Source organism: Notolepis coatsorum (assembly GCF_963971535.1).
Source record: "Notolepis coatsorum genome assembly, chromosome: 2".
In the NCBI taxonomy this organism is placed as follows: Eukaryota; Metazoa; Chordata; class Actinopteri; order Aulopiformes; family Paralepididae; genus Notolepis; species Notolepis coatsorum.
Genome location: NC_140166.1, coordinates 73,705,815 through 73,729,939, shown reverse-complemented (window position 1 = coordinate 73,729,939; position 24,125 = coordinate 73,705,815). Strand labels below are relative to the sequence as shown.

Sequence of the window (24,125 nt, the reverse complement as noted above, 5' to 3'; positions counted from 1 at the left end):
GCAGAAAGTCATAGAAAGTGTACTACTGGGTTGTACATGTAGGTGGCGGTATGCGCCTTTCTGTGGTTGCGACCCGCCATTAACTCCAAAGAAGAAAGTGTTCCGCCAATCCGAAGCGAGAGCTCCGACGCGTCACGGTCCACTTCAAGTTCCTACCGGTGGACATGGCGCTCGCGTTGTAGCAGCAGGAGCTCCAGCTAAAGTCGGTTAGCTAACTTAGAGAAGCTTGTCATTAACGGTTTAACCAACGCGAGGAGCTACCTGACATTTTAACTTGTGTGTTAACGTTCTAGTAAGGGAGCGGATTATGATACAGAACAAAGGGGGTCCTCCTAAATGAAGACAAACTCTACTCGCGGCTCTGATAATAACGTTACAACCGTCAACACCCCCAGACAGGTAACGTTAACTTTAGCAGTTTGTTAGCTCTAGGTAGCTAGCGAGCGTTATTATTACCTTTGCTGCTTGATTTCATAAATCACTTCACCGGCCAGGTTTGTTGTGTCAAGAAGTGACCGTGAGTGAAAACACACAATATGCTGTTAGCTAACAAACGTTACTTAATATGAATGAGTCTTCCAACACATTAAGCGCATTACTTTTCTCTCTGGACGGCTAACTGCGTTAGTTACTAACGTTGCTAAACTAACGCCACCAAGTAAAGCTGGTCGTACATTTAAACTCCTTGGTCATGGATCATCCTACCTAACAACACAACAACAACAACGTTCACAACTTTTGCAGAGATAGCGTTAGCTAAAAACTTAATACATTGTTGTGTGTTTTTCCAATCCAGTCATCATAATCCCGACATGACCTTGCAGCTAACCGGCTATTTTAAACGTTAGCTGACGGTTAGTTGAGCAAATCCTGGCTCTAACTGGATCCTGGTATTTAAAGAGAGTTGGTTAATATATTGAGAGACGCGGTTTGTTTATTATGGTACGATGCGATGATTGTTTACATTATAAGTAGTTGGATTAGCATGCTAGCTAGCTTGACGCTAACATGGTGTGCAGCACAGCAGACATGAGTCGTTATTATAAAGTAACGTTGTTATGTAGCTGTCGTTGGTTACCTAAGTTAGTTTCGTTATAGCAAACAAGAACAACATAATACACATCAATATTTCGCCAGTGAAGTTAGTGCGTTGGTTTGAAATCCTCAAGACAAGTTGATTCACTATCATGTCACTATCACTATTTTGTGTGGGACGTAACTTAAGTCTCATTTATTTAGGTTTGACAAGAGACACTCGTGGACATTCGATTCAATAGTGTGGCATCTATATGTAAAGGGTGAGTAGTGTATGGTTGGGTCGTTGTGAACAGCATTGGTGTAATGATGCTAGTTGTCATCGTGTCAGCATGTCCATGTGGCTGCAGCCTGCCAGGCGGCGTGTGTTGCGCGGGAGCTCCAGTTGAATCCTCCTTGTTATGTTGTGTCTTGATCGAAGAGGGCGCTCTGAGCCACCAGGCCCCTGTGCTCCATGAGATGGTGTTATCATCATCATTATGGGAACAGTGCAATAGTGGCAGTGTATACATTATAAGCAAGCACAACATGTTGTGAACACTCCACGTTCCTTACATCTTCACTAATACATGGATTTATTAAATTGGTGGATATTATGGGTGCTGCACAATTCGATTCAAAATCTATTCTTGATTCAATATACATCATGCATATATTTCATTCTAGATTGCTGTTTTTTTAGTTACTTTACCCAGTTCCACGATTTCCCCCCAGTTACTGCAGTAGACACGTTAATGGTCCCAAATAAATATATAACACCGAATCAAATTAAGATTTTAGTAAGATTTATTATATATATATTTTTTATTGATTTATGGAATTTATCAATTGCTTAAACATTTTGTAGAGCCCTAATGGTCATATAGACAGTTTTTAAACTTGATAACATAAACATTCTAGATTGACCAAAGTTTACCATCCTGTTGCAGTGTTTGCTGACAGGAAATAAACATGGGTGAGGTTGATAGTTTTGTAGCACAGGCCAAAATCTTAAAACGTGTTATATTGTAACAGTCACAAATGTGTGGGGTGGGTCCGGGTCGTTGTAAACAGCGACTCCTACAGTTCGGTCGGGGCGCCTGCTAAGCGCGGATAGGACCTGAGGGGGATAGTGTGATCCTCCCACACGCTACGCCCTCTCAATGAGAATCCGCGCTGCCAGGTGAAAAGAAGCGGTGATTGGCTGGACGTGTGTCGGAGGAAGCACGTGGTAGCCTCCACTCTCCCAGATGATCTGACTGTGGGGGGTAAGTGCGCAGTGACCAGGAAGGGACTGGGAATTGGCATACGACTAACATTGGGATGGGAGAAAAATCGGAGGAAAATGGAGGGGGAAAAAGATCAATAAAAATGTAATACAAATAGACCTCATGTTCACTATAAAGTGCCACATTTTGATATATTGAGCTTTAAACTTTAAGTACCGTAAACAAATTTGGAACTCACAACACGCAACCTAAAACCCCTTCCTCTTCCAAGTCGTTCCTGCAATTGTTTTATGTTGCATGATGATCATGAATACATTTATTATGTATTCTATTTTTTTTATGTTTAAATATCAACATTATCTGTCCACCCTCAGTACATTTACTATCAATATAATATACTCGTCTGACTTCATCTGATCTTTTCAAATGCACACACACACAGAAGGGAGAATGCCTGCCCCCCCCCCCCCCTCCTTCCCAGTCCCCACTCTGCTGTTCTCTCTCTGGCTCTGATCAAGGTTCGCTTGTTGTTAGCTTACGCTTTCGGACTTTAACACGACGTGGTCATAAAGGAATGGCGAGGATTGCAAAGCATGTTAGATGCATTTGACCCGTTGCGGAATAAAACAGCAGGGATTTGTTTTGGATCGCGAAATAGGCAGTGGCACACTAGCCTTGCTATGTTGCAATGTGCGTGTTCCAGACACTACTGCTACTACTGAGACGAGTACTGCTGTGTGCTGTGGAGCCGAGCGGATACGACACCACAGGATTTTCAAAATAAGAGTATCGATATGAACCGAACGTTGCTAGCTGCCTGAGCCATAGATATTATGGCTGGAGCTGCGCTTGGGCGGAAATGAGAGTTGCCACATGATTTTCAAAAGTATCGATATGAACCGAATGCCTATCGCACCAGTGCTACTGAAGTAAATCCATTCATCGCACAGACCGATGTTGCTGTAGCAGGTGCAACATATATCTCGCACTGTACAGCCCAGTGGTCCAAGCTGTTTCCTAGCAACATAATTTCAGTGAAACATATTTTGGTCATATTGAGGTCACAGAAGACGAATAATTCAAATTTCCACTCTAATTAGGCGTACATGTTTGGCACAACTTTATGGCTAGCATTAGGTAGGGCTGGACGGTATGATCTAAAATTTATATCACGGTATAATTTGAAGCAGGGTTAGAAATTAAAAAAAAATATTCAATGGCTTTTTTTGCCCCCCTTAACACTTTGGTTGCCTAAGGTTAAATTAATGATATACCATATATTGCCAGCGCTATTTGTCTATGGAGAAAGTCCCCTTCTTTGCAGGGCTATAACTTTTTAAATTCTATTGCTACATTGCCATTATTAGGGCCCATTCAAAGTCCTATATGTATTGTTCATTGTGTAGCAACGTTAAACTTTTTCATTCACATATTCATAGTAAAGTATGGTCTAATGTATAAGTATGTTTTCATCTCTTTCTGCAGCTTTCTCCAGAACGTGATATATAGCCCCAAATGCATTATATTGATGATGAAATACAGTTTGATGGCAATCAGCGCGATATAAAAAATTCCAACTAGACGTACTTCTAGAAGTTACTACACGTCATCTGATGTTGACCGGATGGGCGAGGGGGCTTTTATAATTCCGTGGGCAGCGTTATACCAATCATCTAATGTGGGTCAAATGTTCATCATAGCAGTTAGTGTCGAACACGGTAATATTACACGCTAAAACTCACCCCAGTCTCCGCGGGCCGTTGGGCGATCAGCGTGGGGTAGACAGTTTTCCATTATGGGATGTTGAAATAGTCGGTCCATTTCCAGGTTGTATAATAATATATACGTCCAAATCATGTTGTTTTTTCGAGTTATTTGCAGCGATCGATGTTCACTGTGTGAAGACGGAGTCTCTCTAACATTAGCGAGTGCCCGGACCCCATATGGAGTGAGTCCTACCGGGTTAAAGGTTGACATCCGGTTTCGATCTGCCGATCGGCCACCAGATGGCGGTCTTGAACCGCTAGAGGATTGAGAGGAGATCACACTTGTGTCTCAGGCCAGCGGAGGGACATTATGAATCCGATCGCAGATTTTTGAAATATTGATATAAAGACGACGTACAGCGTCCCCCGGCAACTTTAGCATGGCCAGCAAAGACGTCTAAAGACGCCCCCTGGCAGTCAAAGTGTTAATTGATTTTCGGGGGCTTTTTTTGTATTTCGGGGGCACAAAATTTTTATAATGAACATTTGCATAAAGATTATAAAACATTGTTGACACTTTTTTTACAGTCTTCGTCCCTATGTTTGATAACGTAATGTTAATGTCTCCATATATAGGGCTCTACTAGGGATGGGTATCGTTAGGATTTTATCGATACTACTACTCCTATCGATACTGCTTAACGGTTCGGTACTTTATCGATACTCTTATCGGTTCTTTTTGATAATTTTTTTATGATTTTTATATTTGCAGTTGAGAGCATTGGTCATCTCCCTACAGTAAAGATTAGAAATGATTGAATTATTGTAAATTTGTGTGGAGTGGTGGGAATAGCTGCTTCAATAATAACTTATAACAACAACAGACAAGTTAGACAACTATGTATACAAAAAAAACGATATACACTGAATGATTAGTTGTTACCTAAAGTCCTTGGACTCCACTGTAGAGAACGGGTGCAGGCCTTTGACAACAAACTTTGTCACAGCCCTGTGACACTCGTTCACCCTATCCTCTGTCATCTTTCCTCTAGCTGCTAGGGAGAAAGGACTTTGGGTGGTGGAGGTAGAGGGTCGAGGAGGATGTGTGGTGGGCTCACTGGGACACATTGGTGGCTGACCTCAGCTTGACGATCTATAAAAAGTTTTTAGATTGTAGTGTAGCTAAACAATTATTTTGTTTATTAGCCTATTTGTAATAATTCGTTATTAGCCTAGGAAACTCCGTATCTTGGCTTACCGGCTGCAGTGGATGCAGATGGACCACTGCGCGCAAGGCAGTCGAATACGGCGCATTTCTGCAAACTAATATAGTGTTTTGCAAACAAATGTTTTGATAGATTGCTCGTATTGCCACCCTTACTGGCAAATGTTTTGTTGCACTTGTGAACGCTTCGCTCTATCCGCCATCACGACTCAGTCCATGCAGAGCTGTCTGTGTCTGTGTGCAGCGCGCGTCAGCACGGAGACAGCGCTGAGATGCTTCCAGCTGCAGCACATCAGGTGTGCGGGGCTTGTATGTGCGGGGCTTGTAAGCGCTGCGGTCTGACGTGCTGCAGCTGCATACTATTGACAGCGCTTTCATTAAGGAGTACCCGTATGTATGTGTAGCGCGACTCGCGAGGAGTGTGTGTAATAATGACTCGCTGCGACTCGCTTCTCGTGCAGAGACAGAGAGAGGAGAGATCGTTCGCAACTTTTAAATAATAATAATAATAATAATAATTTCTCTAGAGTATCGATAGCAGTACCGAGGACGTCGGAGCTTATAAATACTCCGGTATTTTCTAATATAGTACCGGTTCCCGTTTAAAACCGGGGTCCGGGGGGCATCCCTAGGCTCTACGCTAATCTTTTCCCCAAGGAGCACATGTGCTCCTAAATAAAATGTTAATAAATAAAATCTAAATACAAATTTAGGAGCACACAAAGAGCACAGTGACAATTGTTCAAGTAACACACGCACACACACACGCACACACGATGTGTGACATGGCTTGGTTTCATGTTTTGAGGTACCTTCAATTATCTGTAAATAATACATACATACATACTCTATCTAAATAGATTAAATATGATTGTCCCTGAGGGCAAGTTGTGTTGTTGTCTTGATATATCTACAAATAGCAGACGAATAGCCGGTTGCCTCTGGATCAATGAATGTCTAATATTGAATAATATTATTAGCTATTTTATTTTTAACATCCCTAATTCCAACAGTCAAGAGGCTTGTTTCAAATTGATACATGAAAAACCCCACACACGCAACAACATCCACCTCAAACACAACAAAAGAACAGAGCATCTCATGAACTTATTATGTCATGGACTCAGTATGGACTGTCAGCTGAACTCGCACCAATGCATAGGGAAATAGTCAGACATCCCAGAATTATTTCATAATACAAGTTTTGAATGGACGTTTGGATTAAAATCATCAGGAAGACAGCACTGGAACGTTTGAGTATAGGCTCTGGCCAGATCTATCAATGAAATACGTTGCACGCTCAGCGCTGTGGAATGAAGGAAATGCGCATCGGGATCGGATTTGGATGTTATTCTTTGAAGTTGTGTTACAAATGGAACGGTCTTTCCCCGCCGAACACAAGTTACTTAACGTTACACAGGTCGCGCTATGCAGATGCTTAGCTTGCTAACTTTAAGATAGCAGTGTAACTTAAGGCCCTGTCCACACGAGCGTTTGGATTTAATATGACCGAAGTTTGAAAAAATAAAACTCGGTGAACACAGGTGAACAACCGTGTATAACTGCGTACTCACGACAGAGCTGGGAACCCAGCAACCGATACATTTAGTACAATGCCAAAACAGTAGGCGGCGATGTTGTTCAGACATGAAGGCCATTTCAACCAATCAGAAAAGGCTGAACGCTCACTAAACTTCCTGTGGTTGCGATCTGCCATTAATTCACTGAAGAAGAAGAAGAACTTCCTGTTTAGAAACATAGCTGGACCCTATTGATAATTTTGCCAACGGAACATATATTTTCAGCAAAGAAAGAAACTGCAATAAACAAACGGATACATTCACTGTGTGTTCTGCCTCTCATTTTGTTGATGAAACAAAACCATCAGCAACACAATTTACCACCAAGAGCGGATAGTTTAGTCTCACAAAAGACCGCCGGTGTTGTTAGCTACATGCTAATGTGAATGGCTATATCCATGTATAGTATATAGCTTAAATGCTAACGTAATGTGGTAACGTTACCGATATGAAATGGATGCAAACGTTATTTAACACATTGCAGAATGGGTACAATACAATACGGCTCAATACAAACAATTGTTAAGGGGATGCAGTCTGGACTGGGTTCCTTATAACAATAACTTGACAACACATGAGTTTAGTTTAGCTGCAGCTACATGTTTTCTCTGAGCGTCAACAGACATCAGTCGATCACAACACTCTTCAACACAGACGATACGTTTTGAACAAAAGTTTGTTACAATCATTTTCATATAACGCTACTTGGGACAGCTCTCCTGTAAACACTGGTGTAGTTGGCTCTGCTCTAATCTCTCTACCCCGCGGTCTGCCGTGAACATGGGGAATAATTGCGACAGCTCTGCTGTAAACACTGGGAATAACCTCGGTTGCTATGCCCACACGCAACTGCAAAACCGCACAACTTCACCCTGGCCACCGGTTTCAAAGACCGCGGTTTAGGGGTGGACGGTATGGTCTAAAATTTATATCACGGTATAATTTGAAGCATAGACGGTAACGGTATATATCACGGTATCATCGTTTTTGATAAAAAAAAAAAAAAAATTTATATAATTTTTTTTTTATATATATAAAATATATATATTATATAATTAGACTTGTACTTGTATTATCTGCGAGACATCGCCACCACGCAACAAGCTCCACTGTCTGTGTGTACATTAGTAGCCTCCAGCTACGGCCAGGATTATCCGGAGCTGCAGCTGGACCTATACTCGAGTAGCCTCGAGCTACGGCCAGGATTCACCGGCGCTGCAGCTGGGCCCTAGTATTGGTATAACGTTAAATCACATTCACAAGCCCTCAGCTCGAATACGCATCGAATCAGTGTTATAAGACATTGATATCAGGAGCTATCTGTAGCTACTGCTAGCCGGATATATAACGTTAATACAACGCCTCAGTGAATTATTTAGTTCAATGGGACAGTTAGTTTTGAACGGTGAACTACCTTGCGTTAACGTGAGCTAACGGCTAACGGAGCTATCATACACGTCTACTCTCTACTAGACTTGATGGAGCGTTTGTTGATGTCAGGAGCTATCGGTAGCTGGCCGACTAGATACCGTTCGGTTAGACAATGCCTCATCATGTATTAAACTAAAAGTGAATAGTTGACTGGGTCATTTTGTAACGGTAGCTAAGCTAACGTTAGCTCAGGGAGACGTCCCGTCCCACTAGACTACTAGTAGACCCGTGTTTACATGCGTGCGGGAGGGGCTGGCACGCCCACTGCGCGAAGCCTCCTAAATAACTTTTTCCAGTTCGCACATATCTATTATCTATGACTAATTCTATCTATTTTTAGGGGTAAATGCGAGTGAAATAGTCGCGCTGTGGTTACATGACGTCATTGCTATTTTAGAGCTGCACTACCGGTTACACGGTATAGGCAAAATCCATACCGTAGAGCAAATTCATACCGTTTATACCGTATACCGTTTATACCGTCCACCCCTACCGCGGTTGCAGTGTAGCAAATCCCCGGTTGTGTGTGGCCGAACAGTGCAACTGCGCACATACAATCATGGTTATATTAAAACCAGCGTTCGTGTGGACGGGGCCTAAGTTACACTATGCATGCTTGATGAAAGCAGAGCAGAGCTCTCTGTCTGTCTGCGTTCGCACCTCTCAAGCACCCTGTAACACGCAGCGGGCCCCGCCTCCCTCCCTCCCTCCTTGCATTCCACCCAAAAACTGAATTTCAGTCCAGTTTCTGAACTATTAACAGCGGAGCTGTTTTGTAATCTTCACTCATCTCGCACACTGCAACAAGTAAATGATTTTTCCGGTTCGCACACACACATATTATTAGGGGCAAATACGAGGGAAATGCTCGCACTGTAGAGCATATATATAATTATATATATAATTAGTAAACTGTCAGGGGCTTTTCTTGCCCCCCTTAACTGATTTTCGAGGGCATTTGGTAAATTTTCGAGGGCATTTTGCCCCAAGCCCCCGTTAATTTCGAACCCTGATTTGAAGCATAGACGGTAACGGTATATATCACAGTATATTATTCATTTATCTTTACTTCCATCTCTGAAAAACACTTTTTTCATGAAATACAATAAAATCGAGTGGCACAAAGTGAAAATAAAAACTACAGCAGGACAGGCGGTTTCTTTCCCGTAAACAACTCAAACACAATAAAACTCCAACATAACTTAACTTTAGTGTACATGTTTGCCAATGTAGAGAGAGCGAGAGAGCGTGATGTTTGAGGTTTGAGCGTCCTAAGGCCCTGTCCACACGAGAGTTTGAATTTAATATGACCGAAGTTTGAAAAAATAAAACTCCGTCCACACGGTGAACACAGGTGGACAACCGTGTATAACTGCGTACTCACAGGCAGAGCTGGAACCCAGCAACCGATACATTCAGTACAATGTAATACAATGCCAAAGCAGTAGGCGGCGATGTTGTTCAGACATGAAGGCCATTTCAACCAATCAGAAAAGACTGAACGCTCACTAAACTTCCCGTTGGGTCGCGATCTGCCATTAATTTACTGAAGAAGAAGAAGTAAACTTCCCGTTTAGAAGCACAGCTGGACCCTATTGATCATTTTGCCAACGGAACATATATTTTCAGCAAAGAAAGAAACTGCAATAAACAAACGGATACATTCACTGTGTTCTGCCTCTCATTTTGTTGATGAAACAAAACCATCAGCAACACAATTTACCACCAAGAGCGGATAGTTTAGTCTCACAAAAAAGATCTCCGGTGTTGTTAGCTACACATGCTAATGTCAATGGCATTCTCTATGTATAGTATATAGCTTAAATGCTAACGTAATAATGTAACGTTAACGCTAGTATAATGAATGGATGCAAACGTTATTTAACACATTGCAGAATGGGTACAATACAATACGGCTCAATACAAACAATTGTTATGAGGATGCAGTCTGGACTGGGTTCCTTATAACAATAACTTGACAACACATGAGTTTAGTTTAGCTGCAGCTACATGTTTACTCTGAGCGTCAACAGACATCAGTCGATCACAACACTCTTCAACACAGACGATACGTTTTGAACAAAAGTTTGTTACAATCATTTTCATATAACGCTACTTGGGACAGCTCTGCTGTAAACACTGGTGTAGTTGGCTCTGCTCTAATCTCTACCCCGCGGTCTGCCGTGAACATGGGGAATAATTGCGACAGCTCTGCTGTAAACACTGGGAATAACCTCGGTTGCTATGCCCACACGCAACTGCAAAACCGCACAACTCCACCCTGGCCACCGGTTTCAAAAGACCGCGGTTGCAGTGTAGCAAATCCCCGGTTGTGTGTGGCCGAACAGTGCAACTGCGCACATACAATCACGGTTACATTAAACCCAGCGTTCGTGTGGACGGGGCCTAAGTTGCCGTAGTTGATGATGTCACACCAGGATGTCATTGTCAACACAGAGTTGGAAACGGGAGCAGCCAGAGGGATAAAGAAACTAATAGCATGTGAAGTTATCTTTGAACCTCTGTTGTCAAGCCTCGTCAATATAACGAGGTAACTCGTTAACTCTGTGCCTTCCAAATTTCCAATATAATTATAGAAACAAAAAATATATATATATTTGTATTATGCCCACAATCTCACAAATATCCCAAAACTGCAAACCGTCTCCTATAAATTAATTTGGTTTTGACAGTTATTGAGTTAAAGAGATGGAATGTGTGATGTCATTACGATGTCACATATTCCAGGAATTAATACATTTTGCTCCGTTAAATTATGAAAATGACAAAAGGGCCTTTTGATATTAGGGATGGGCGTGAATAATCGATTACTCGCCGTTTCAACTGAACTCGAGTGGTTTTTGAGGGTGCTTGATTTTTATCTATATAATATATATATATCTTTTTTAATCACAAAGTGCTTGTTTGTGTCACAGATTCGGAGGACAAGTGGCTCAGATATTTTACTTGTCCGAAGGCTAAATGTACTTGTCCGAAATGTACTTGTGAAAATAAAGGCCTATTAAAAAAATAAATAAAACCGACAAGAGATTTGGACAATTATTATGATTTAATAACTTAAGCACAGTGTGTGTGCATTTGTGTGTGTGGGGTATATATACTGTATGATCAGTCCTCCAGCTCATCTTCACTCCCCATCAGCACCAGCTTATCTTTCTCATCTCCCCTCTCTCGACGACCAGGGGTTAAACCCTGGTCTACGCCTATAGTTGTTATTAACTTATTGCCATAAAAAACACCATTCAAATAAATAATCGTATTTTTATTTGAAATAATTTATTTTAACAATAGGCACATTAGATCAACAGGTAACAACAAAACCACCAAAACAATAACAATATTTTGTAGGGATGCATGATAATTATCGGGCCGATATCAGCAATTATGACAGCATCCCGATAAACCCGATAACGTTAACACTTTCTGCGCCAATCACGCTGTACGACGCGTTTCAAATTCATGCTAATTCTGCCAGATCACGGCGTACGACGTTATTGTGATCATATTTCATATTTTCGCCATGGTATTCATATTTCACTCACGGAGCCTTGTCTGATGCTGTGGGACTCAGCACAACTCTGCAACGCTTCAATACTGCCACCTGGTGGATGATCTGCGAGTTGCCAAACCGGATATGCCGGTTGGATCTCGGTGCGTCTCCTAATTACGTCCGGCCACTCGCATATCATCCCAGGACTCTAGCCACACACCGTGGATATGGATCGCTGCCATAACTCAATAATCGGCATGATTTGGGCGTGTATTAGTATTATACAAACCGGAAATGGATCGCCTCGATCCCCATCAAATAACTGGGATCTGTTTGCTCCAGTATCATCGCCCAACGGTAAGAGGAGGCTGCCGTGACTTTCATCGTTTTTGTTAGAGTTGTTCCGATACCGATACCAGTATCGGAAAAGCCGCCGATACTGCCTAAAATGCTGGTATCGGTATCGGCCGATGCTGCTCTAATGCTGCGCTCCGATACCATATGACGTAATTTATCAACAACACTGCGGTCTGTTGAGTGAGCATTATAAAACAAACGTGTGCTTAATCGACCGTGAATTAAAGTGTCAATGCCATTTGTCATTTTTTTTAATTTTTTTTATTTGATCTTTTCCCCCCTCCATTTTCCTCCGATTTTCTCCCATCCCAATGTTAGTCGTATGCCAATTCCCAATCCCCTTCCTGGTCGCTGCGCACTTAGCCTCCACAGTCGGATCATCTGGGAGAGTGGAGGCTATCACGTGCTTCCTCCGACACACGTCCAGCCAATCAACCGCTTCTTTTCACCTGGCAGCGCGGATCCTCCCTGAGAGGGCGTAGCGTGTGGAAGGATCACACTATCCCACTCAGGTCCTATCCGCGCTTAGCAGGCGCCCCGACCGAACTGTAGGAGTCGCTGTTTACAACGACCCGGACCCACCCCGCCAGCTGCTCCCACCCTCTAATACAGCCAATTGTATTAGGGCCCTTTCTCACTCACCTATTCGTTTCTATTCCGTTCCGTTCTGGCCCCGTTCCGAATCTGATGCGAACTCCCCCCCCCCCCCCCTCTCCCCTCTAGTTTGTGTACACACTGCGGTCTTGGTTCGCTTCGGGTTCTGTTTACGGTTTGCCTTTTGAGCGTTTACGCTTGCCGTAGGCGATGATGTCACGTTCGAAAATGTAAACAGGAAGTGTCTTAACACTACTGCGGAGACTGGATGATGATATAAATGAACAAATTGCCAATAAATATGAAGTTATATTTGAACCTCTGTTGTCAAGCCTTGTCAATATAACCCACCCTATTTTATCACGAATGGATGGTGTTGTAGAGTCCGCTTTTGAGCGTTTTAACGATAGCGCTAAGCTAACGGCTAAACGCTAGTTAGCTTAGCCTTTACTAGTAACATTGCTGCATCGATTATATGCATTATATTGAATGTCATTGATCTACTGGTCGACCACGGCCGACTGGTTGGGCACCACTGGTCTAATAGAAATAAATGCATTCGAACAAGAAAGTATAGTATACAGCAATGGCTAACGGCTAACGCTAGTTAGCTAGCCTGTTCAGAAGCTAACATTATCCCATCGCTTGTGGCAATTATATTGCATGTCATTGATCTACTGGTCGACCACGGCCGACTGGTTGGGCACCACTGGTCTAATAGAAATAAATGCATTCGAACAATGTATAGACATAGCAATGGCAAACAAAATTGCCAGGCCTAACCGCCCCCACACTAGCGCGCACCTGAGACCACCTATTTCAGCGGCCCAGGTTCTGCGCCCCCCGGGGACGAATCAGCGGGGGACGGGGGACAGCGTTCTCACTCAGACAGACACACCCTTTTCTGATGCGAGCCGGGTCTGATTCGACACAGAGCAGTGAGTGAGAAAGGGCCCTTAGTGTGAACGGCCAGCCAAGCTGGTGACAACCCCGGAGCTGTGAGCTGGATTCGAAGCTCCGGGGTTGGTGACGAACGCAATCTCCGCTACGCCACCTAACCGCCTGCCATTTGTCATTTTAACAGCAGATACTTTCTTAAAATGCCATCGTCCCGACAGAGCGCTGTTGACGGGGAGCTCTGATGGGTTCGCTTGGTGGCTGGTGTTATTAGCATTGAACAGCTAACCGAAAGCTAGCTTTAACGTTACCTTGGCTAAAGTTGGGGCTATTCATAATCCAGCAATAATGGCTGCAGACCTGCAAGCAAAGTACAGCAAGTTGGCAAAGGAGTATTCCAAGTTAAATCACAATGTCACCAGTAACGTTACAGTCTTTCCATATACCGGTAGCTCATGCTAGCTAACCTAGCTCGTTAACGTAGTCATTGATCGACCACCTCGCGTACACAATTAATGACAACAGCCATATCGGTGACTGTTTAGCTTTTAGTGCCAAATGATAAGAGTCTGAGGCGGAGTCTCAAAAGAGAATGTTGAATATTTATTTTGCATAGAAAATCACAACATGCACGTTCTATCTGCTACTAGCTTACATACTGAGTAGGGTATATCTGCAGAGCCACTGGGTAGCGAGTGCAACACTGTCTAATGTCCGTGTGGATCATTGGATTAGGGTATATCTGCAGTGCTGCAGCCCCATACTCATTGATTAATGATACTAATACAAATCTATACAATCACCTGTTGTTGAATAAATACCATTACTTTCTAGTTATTACTAAAAAACAGTATATATAAAACCGTATATGTAAAAAATAAAATAAAAATAAAAAAAAGTATAATTTAAATAAAATCGTTTTTTTTTTAATGTATGCACTGGTATCGGATAAGTATCGGTATCGGCCGATACCCAAAGCTTAGGTATCGGAATCGGATCGGAAAGGAAAAAATGGTATCGGAACATCTCTAGTTTTTGTTTATTATTATCGATGCAAACTGCTCTGATCTATATATCACCCATACTACATAAATCATTTAACGACGATCATGGAATTATAAACGACCCCCCCCGTTCACCCGCGCACAGGGGGCGAAATTAAAGCCCGCCGCCCGCCAGGGGCGCTCAGTTTTTAACCTTTGGCGCTTGCCACTGAGAGCCCTGCCCGCCGTGTGGCGTGTAGACGTGTAGTTCATAACGATACTCTTATTTTGAAAATCTGTGCGGGTCTCATTTCCGGCCCAAGCGCAGCTAGAGTCATAATATCGATGGCTCCGGCAGTTAGCAGCATTCGGTTCGTATGATATTCTTATTTTGAAAAAAAACGTGGCAACGAGTCATATCCGCCCAGCCGGGCCAGCCCTGCAGCGGGATACTATTGGCTTCTGCTCGTATCAACACAGAGCGGCCCGCAGCTCTAGTGCCACTGCTAACGTTAAGCTCTCAGAATTATAGCAGCTCGCCCGCAGCTCTAGTGCTAACGTTAAGCTCTCAGAATGATAGCAGCTCGCCCGCAGCTCTAGTGCTAACGTTAAGCTCTCAGAATGATAGCAGCTCGCCCGCAGCATCTAGTGCTAACGTTAAGCTCTCAGAATGATAGCAGCTCGCCCGCAGCATCTAGTGCTAACGTTAAGCTCTCAGAATGATAGCAGCTCGCCCGCAGCATCTAGTGCTAACGTTAAGCTCTCAGAATGATAGCAGCTCGCCCGCAGCATCTAGTGCTAACGTTAAGCTCTCAGAATGATAGCAGCTCGCCCGCAGCATCTAGTGCTAACGTTAAGCTCTCAGAATGATAGCAGCTCGCCCGCAGCATCTAGTGCTAACGTTAAGCTCTCAGAATGGTTAGATCTATATGTCCCAGTAAACTAAATTGTCTTAACGTTATCTAGCGGGCTAGCAGTAGCTACAGATAGCTCCTGATATCAATGTCCAAACATTGATTCAATGCGTATTCTAGCTGAGGGCTTGATGAATGTGATTAGACCAAAGAACCGCAATATTATACCAATAGGGTCCAGCTGCAGCGCCGGAGAATCCTTGCATGCTGAATGTAGAGTATTAGTATAGGGTCTAGCTGCATCGCCGGAGAATCCTTGCTGGAGCTGGAGGCTACTCAAGTATACACACAGACAGTGGAGCTGTTTGCGGATAGCGAGCATTTTGACTTATTGCGTGGTGGCGATGTCTCGCAGATAATACAACTACAAGTATGATTATATAATATATATTTTATTTAAATTTTTTTTTTTATATAAAATATATATATATATATTCTTAATCAAAAAGATTTGGCAGGTAAGAAATATGCTTGGCGGGTAGATTCTTCCCATCTACCCGCCACTGGCCGGTGATTCAAAAAGTTAATTTCGCTCCCTGCCCGCGCATGATCAGTCATAACGTTTAGGACCATGTACAGTTGACATTTTTAATATAGCGTGGATCGGTATCAAACAGCATTTGATAATCTAATATATGCATTTATGCCTATATCTCACGTTCTAGGAATTACTGCAGAAAACGATAAAAACTAGTGATGCACCGATGTGAAAATTGTGGCCGATACCGATAACCGATATTAATATTGCTGTTCTGGCCGATACCGATATTTACCGATGTCGATATCTCTGTATAGAAAACACTTTTTTAACGCATAATTTTTTTACTTTTGTAACTTATTTTCAGAAATGACTGATTTTTGAAACTATTTAAGGCCAAAACATGTAAAAAGAAAAAAAAAATTAATTTTTTTTTTTTTTTTTTTTTTAATATCGGATATCGGCCCCATCTTGATATCGGACCGATACCGATGTGTAAAAAAACGGCCATATCGGCCGATATTATATCGGCGGCCGATATATCGTGCATCACTAATAAAAACATATTTATACTCTAGACGGTATTTTCGTATAAATGTGTGAATGAAAAAGTAAAACGTTCCTACATCCTGAACGATAGATAATCGATGTTGAATGGGCCATAGTAATGTCAATTTAGCAATACAATTTAAAAAGTTATAGCTAGGGGTGCACCGATATATCGGTCGGGTATCGGTATCGGCCGATAAGTGCCTTGTTGACTGCTATCGGCCTATCGGCCGATAAGCTCAAATGTGCCGATAGCAGTCGCCGATAACTAACCATCCATTTGTGTAGCGTCAAAAGGCAAAAAAAAAAAATTCACTCGCGACCTACCTGCAAAACGCCCGCCGTCCCCCCCACACACACACAAGCTACTGCATCAAAGTTACTATTTATGATTAACAAGGCATTCGTTTTGTGGCATTAACGTTATATAGTTAGTGTTACACGGACAATAACATCAGCATATTATTATTACCCATAGCAGCAAGGCATTACTCCGAGTCCGTTCATAGCCGGGAGGCAGAAGACTAACGTTACTGGTGAAAATGTGATTTACGTTGGAATACTCCTTTGCCAACTTGCTGTACTTTGCTTGCAGGTCTGCAGCCATTATTACTGGATTAAGAATAGCCCCAACTTTAGCCAACGTAACGTTATGGCTAAACCTTTAACATTAGTTAACCCTAGCTTTCGGTTAGCTGTTCAATGTTAATAACACAACCAAGCGAATCCATCAGAGCTCCCCATCAACACCGCTCTGTCGGGAGGATGGCATTTAAGAAAGTATCTGCTGTTAAAATGACACAAACATTCGTTTTGTGGCATTAACGTTATTATAGTTAGTTACACGTTCAATTACATCAGCATAGTATTTACCCGAAGATAGCAAGCAAGCCGTGCATAGCTCGGTTACATTCCGTTGCTCATTCCGTACCCAACTACACATTCTGCAATCTGTTAATAAAGTTTTCAACCAGACAAATGTATAGAAAGGCTTTGTTTTATTATAAAATTTGTTGCAGTAAAATCATTGTGTCTCGTTTGGCCATCCTGTGGAGCGCGCTGGTCGGCGGGCACTGCCGGGCAGCTAACGTATTAGCTTGTTGTGGTTCTAAGTTTGACTCGCATTCTCGCGACGCAAGCAGATCAATGGCGGCATGCCCCGAAGTAGAAAAATGAATATTCGCTTGGTGGTAAGCAGGAGGTGGGTGCTAGCGGTGTGGCGTAATTGGCCGAATCGACTGTCAATCAAAATGGTTCCATTGCATTGGTTGAAAGCTCTGGTTGAGAGAATAGTATCCCGCTGCAGGCCGCCAGAATGAGAAAATAGTATCCCTCTGCAGGCCGCCAGACGATACTGGGAGAGGGATCAGTGATACCATAAACATATTTCTTGATGTTTCCTTTTTTAAGTAAGTAAAGAGGCCTACAAATACAAACACACATACAAATATACAGTAGTTTCATTAAAAAAATTAAAAAAAATAAAAAAAAAAATAAAAAAAAATTAAAAATACTTATTTTTTGCCACAATTATCGGTATCGGTATCGGTATCGGCCGATTGTGTTAGTTGAACAATCGGTATCGGTATCGGTGGCCAATTTTCATATCGGTGCACCCCTAGTTATAGCCCTGCAAAGAAGGTAAACATCTCCATGCCAGTCGCATCTTTTCACCTGCGCGGCGCGATCTTTCAGCATCAGGGGTCTGCGCTTTGGAGGGGCGCCGCCCCCATCGCTTCCTGATTCTACTGCGCAGGCGCACCAACCGACCTGTAGGAGTGTCTGTCCACAACGCCCGATCCCCACCCATCAGTTTCCCATCCCCTAATACTGCCAATGTGTATTAGTACGGACGACCAGCTAAACTGAAAGCAATGTGGAGCGCTGGGCTCGAACAGGCGAACCCAGCGTCTCCAGTATTCGTGGTGAGCGCCTTGCACACTGCACCACGTAGCCGCCTCCGCTTCGACAATGTTGACTGGAAAATGAGTCATTGATAAGCGACGGGCAGATTAGACACATAGCCATAATTTAAAACATAGATTATGCGATATTACCGCTAACATTGAAGTGGATGGTGGGCATTCAAGCACTAAATGTGCGCCCCCTGCTGGGCACTGAAAGTGTTAATGTCAAGCCCTGATTAGGTTTGAGTTTGAGCGTCTTAGTTGCTGTAGTTGAGTGATGTCACTAGGAAGTCAACACACGGAGTTGGAACCTGGAGGGGCCCATTCCATGCATGAAGTGAGATAAAGAAACGAACAGCCAATAAATGTGAAGTTATCTTTGAACCTCTTGTCAAGCCTCGTCAATATAACCCTCACTAATGGAACTGGTGTTGTGGAGTCACTCCGCTGTGAGTGTTTCCAGGGTTAGTGGCTAACGTTAGTTAGCTTAGCAGCTAGCTTAGTTAGCTTATAATAATGCAGCAGGACCTGTTCAGAGGTCTTTAGCTTAGTGGCTAACGTTAGCCCGTTGCTCACGTCATTTCAATTAAATTGCATTTGCATGTCATTGAAGGTCCGCGCTGGTCTGTCTATAATGAAATGAGAGGAAAGCGCTGCACTAAAGCAAGTCTCATCTCAGCCGCAGAGGATTAAAAACTGGCATGACAACATATACTCGATCTTCACAATATACTAATTTACTACATTCAAGATTCAAGAGGTTTATTTGTCACATACATACCAGGGCATACAGTGAAATGCCTGTGGCCATGCCCGCTTTGATTACAAAGTGCAATAATACTAAATAATAAAATAGACATAATAAACGGGTAATAAAATAGGCATGATAAAATAGACATCTACATCTCATGTAGAACAAGCCGCGATACATCGAGAATACTCGATATATCGCCCACGGTGCCCACCCATAACAAGAACAAGATATTGTGCAGAGTCACACACACACACACACACACACACACACACACACACACACTAGGGGCCCTAGTGTATGTGTGACTGCACTCTGCACAATATCTTGTTATTGCTGCTGCCATGCACTATAAGATGCGTTTTAAAAATAGATTTCCCTTTTACAATTACTTGCGTAAATCATGCGAGTACTCTATCTGGGAAGACATTACCCGTGCCCATCCCTAGTAATTTGGCTGCATGGTGAATTGTCTCTGCTTATGCAGTGAAGGGGGCATGCATAATACCCCATATACCTGTGTATACGGTACCCTTGATTACACCACTGGGTCTCTCTGAAAATCAAGGGCAAGCAAGAGGAGCATCACATACCGCAGGCCTTGAACATGCTGCAGCTGTTATGCTACAAGGCTGAGGCCAAACTGCTGACAACTGGGGCTGTCACAGAAAAGAAAGGCCTCTTTTGTTCTACATCCAGGCTCCCAAAGCCCAGTAGACAAAGCTCAGAGAGGCCCTTAGCCTTAGATTATGGTGTCTAGAAGTCGGAACGATTATGGATATTTTGTGACTGACGGCGATACCTGGGGTATATTAACCCTTTCACTACCGCACTACAGAAGGTTAACCTTTCACTACAGACCGTTGGTGTTAACCCTTTGTCGAGTGGCACAGTGGCAGTGAAAGGGTTAACCTTATGTATTGTCACAGTGAAAGGGTTAACTATTTGGTAGTGTGCTGCTTGTGAAAGGGTGAATCCTTTGTCGTGTCGCAGTGAAAGGGTTAACCATTTGGTAATGTGGTAGTGAAAGGGTTAAATAAAACATTGCACTCACTTTCACAGAATAGATTGTTTTATAAAAGTTCTCAGCCATAAATCGGTCTACATTTTGTATGGCTAATGTTGCCCATGTCGTTTGATTCAGGAGCCAGACTGCATCCGGAGATGTATGACTTAACTTAACATTGAGGTCAGAATTCAATTTGGGTGCAATCCAGCCACAGTTTGCATAACATAATGCAGTATCAAGAGATGGAGAGGAAGTGCAGGTCAAATGAATGTAGACCAAATTCACTGTTTCCTTAGTTACCGCTGCTACAAGTCCATCAGACATTCAAGTCCCTGAAGAAATACGGTATCATTTTTGGAAATCTTGTGGATCGTTGATTTCAGAGAGAAGCAAATGAAAAGGTCTACAATATACATTTAAGATAATATATTCCTTTATTGATCCCCTTGGGGAAATTCAGGCATCATAGCAGCATGGAGGGGAGGGGAGGTACAGGTAGTAAAAGCAGTGTAAACAATATAACAAATCAATATAATTAACATAACATAATTAACTCAATAATGAGTTATTTGAAGGCTATACAGGGCGTCACACCGATCAGCAGTGAAATAATTGGGCAGTCAGAGGCAAAACCGTTAACGATGCAAAAGAGAGAAACCACTTTACCTGGTGAACCCGGCAGGTATACAGTACATTCAGTAATGATGTGCTCTCCACTCTACAGGCTTCTAGCAGTATTATATCAAGGTCAATACCAATGGGGATCGTTAACCTTTATCCATATTGATAGTTTTCCAGATTAACAATCCCAGTCTTTATCAAAACCACTATCAATACTTAATATAACATAACTATGAGAAATAGTAAAATAATATAATCGGCAGCAATAACACATTTTCAACAATAAATAACAGCTCTTAGAATCAGCAGTTTTTCTGTAGAAACTAAATTGCGTGTCTGCCTTGTCAAGGGGTGGGGGGTGGCATCTATCCAAAAATACAGTTTCCAAGCTATCATTGCACTATTGCAGAACATCAAGATGGTCAGATCTCGAAAATCGCATTGAAATGACAAATGTAACCATCGTGACAGCGAGGTTTGTTTCAGACGAGATGAGGACCCAGAGGTCTCAAGTTGGCCTGTGGAGACCCAGATCATAGATGTTGTTGCTATGAGTCTTAAAAGTAAAACCTATCTATTTGAAGCAGACATTTGGTAGCCCTTACTGCACACGAGAAGAACACAGTGCTGCGCTCAGAGGCATGCCCTCTTCACTATACCAAATCTAAACAGAAAAGATGCCAACATGGGGGGAAAATAAAAAGGTTTGCAGTGGACATGAGATTTTTCCTGTTGCTAAACTCAGTTGATGGAACGCACTAGGGCTGTCTTAAATACTTCGAAGCTTCGTTCGATGGGCATGGGATTCGAATATGAAAATAAAATTTTAATATATTAAAAAAAGAGAGAAATAAAAGTATAATTTTTTTGTTGTTGCAAAATCAACTCTGCCTCTTTGTTAATTACAACAAGCAAAGATGAGGTCGGACTCGGCACTGACAGATTTGTGTTCATTATTGTGCTGCTTTTATAAAGCCTCAAATGACACCTTACAATATTTCATGAAAGCGTGTTTCGTTTGTCTAAGATTTAAAAAGGTTTAAACTTTACAGCACTGACAAAGTTGAACAAACATATATATATTTTTTTATGTATCTTTTTCTTTTTTTAATCTCGAAGCTTCGAATTCCAAAAAGAAATTCGAAGGTCAGCCCTAGCGCACCACAGTGCATTGTGGCGACGTTATGTTTCATTGTGCTTTGAACCGCAGTCGTGGTTCCCTGGGCTACACGATGCCAACCTGTATCTAGAGAATGTCTGAGTCAATGTCGGTAGTTTACAAATGTTGATTAAAATATTTATCTAACCACATTTATTTTTAGCACAGTAATGAAACGAAGCATTAAAAGAACACGCCAAGATTTGGGGAAATTAGCTTATCGTCTTCTCCAGAGAGAGACGAGAAGATAGATAGCTTTCTACTGAACGCACAGAGAACTGGTATCTGGCTGCACGTTAGCCTAGCTTATCACAATGAATGGAAGCGGACAGTGACGGGTAGCCTAGGCATTGTCCAACACCTCTCCCGAAGGCTACCCGTCACTGTCCGCTTCCATTCAGTGTGCTAAGCTAGGCTAACATGCAGCCAGATAGCTTTCTACTGAACGCACAGAGAGGGAACTGGTATCTATCTTCTTGTCTCTCTCTGGAGAAGATGGTAAACTAATTTAATTTCCCCAAAATGTTGCCATGTTCCTTTAAGCATGTTTGCTTTCTATACCATATATAACCTTTAATTCTTCCTATGCTAGTAAGCAGTCTGTAACACATTTAGTTGTGTGTATGTGTGCAGTGAAAAATGCCTGAGCTGACTGCCCAGGTCACCAGTAGCCTGCTGCCATTCCCAGGGGTGACCATAGATGCGCTGGGGGAGGATGAGATCACTCTGGACTCCGTGCTGCGTGGGAAGCTCACTGTCGGTAAGCACCACCTACAACACACCCCACCTGCCACTTACAAGCTTATTCCACCAAAATAACTTTTTTTTATTATTCAATTGACCGTTTTCAAATGTCCGGTAGGGGATGGGTACTACTGAGTCTCTGGAGCCAGTTACCCAAATTAAAGGGGCACTTCGACAAAAAACAATGTTGATTTATTTTGCACATAATCTCACACACACCCAAAAACTCAGTTTTCTACACATTCATTCAGTTTGACAGTGTGAATCCTTGTGTTGTGTTAATTACAGCTCCATGAAATGATGTAGATGAGAAAATAGCAATACCTTGTCTTATAGGGACTGCTACCTTTTCGTTTCATTGAGCTGTAATTGACACAACACAAGGAGGATTCAATGTCCCGATGACATCACTGGTGGCTGTCGAACTAAATGAATGTGTGCAAAACGGTTTTGGATGTGTGAGATTATATGCAAAATAAATCTTTTTGGTGAAGTTCCTCTTTAATGCAAAGCATGAGCGGTTATATTATACAGGAACTTCTGGCCAAGGATACCACTCTCTACTTCTGCTGTGTTTGCTCAAGACCCTTATTGTTTGTGCCTACCAAAACACTTTTTTATCTTGTAGTACTTGAAGATGCTTGGGAGCAGCCCTGGTTATGACTCTCACTGTTGCCATGCAACTATCTCAAACTGTTGAAAAACGCAGAACCCGTTTGCTCAAGTTGAACTGTGTGAAACGTTACCCAATGCACCGAGCACTAAAATCCTGCATCTCACAGCTGTCACGCTTCACTTTCTCGTTTCCGTCATGATGACGAACAGGGTCATACAAATTTGGTCATCATCAATTATTACATGTCATATTAATTCTTAATTTTTTTAATGAGATATAGCCTATGCAATACCATTTAATTTTCAAAAACAATCTACCACAATACATTTAATATGCAGAATGACGCTAATATAGACAGAAGAACAAACTTAGATTCAGGGTTTCCGCTAGAAATTCGTAACATCGTGTACATTGATCCATCACTGAACGGATAGCAATTTGACGGAAGGCATTACTTTCCAAAATGTCACCCTCTCTGAACTTTTGTCAAAACTGACACAAATCTGACTGAGATGGACACAGCGTCAAGTCAACCCTGTCCAACAAAGTGTCCCAAAAAATCGTTGAAAATTAATTAAAAACCGACAGACACAGACACAATGGATCAATGTAATGTGAGCGAGCTGCAACCTAATGGGGGAAGTAACGTAAATAATAAGTACTTATTGGTCACATGCAGGATTCTTCAATAACCTTGATCCATTTAGTGAATAAATGAGTTCTCTGATGTAACTATCTTTGGACAAGCTCATGTTAATACTGTTAATCGCTGGTCCTGCTGCCTCAAAGTTCCACATGTCCCTCTTCATTGTTAACTGTAGTTGTGGCGGAATCTCATACGTCTGTTTAC

At 42.4% G+C, this 24,125-nt stretch overlaps 1 protein-coding gene across 1 annotated transcript in view; it reads left to right on the top strand.

Moving 5' to 3' along the window:
* The first annotated feature begins 300 nt into the window (after positions 1–300).
* Positions 301–24,125, top strand: part of ahctf1 (AT hook containing transcription factor 1) — a 127,592-nt gene continuing 103,767 nt past the window's right edge. Inside the window, exons 1-2 of the mRNA XM_084308751.1 lie at positions 301–399; positions 22,549–22,675. Of these exons, the coding sequence (XP_084164877.1) occupies positions 22,555–22,675 (121 nt within the window). The 5' untranslated portion in view covers positions 301–399; positions 22,549–22,554. The remainder of the gene's footprint in view (positions 400–22,548; positions 22,676–24,125) is intronic.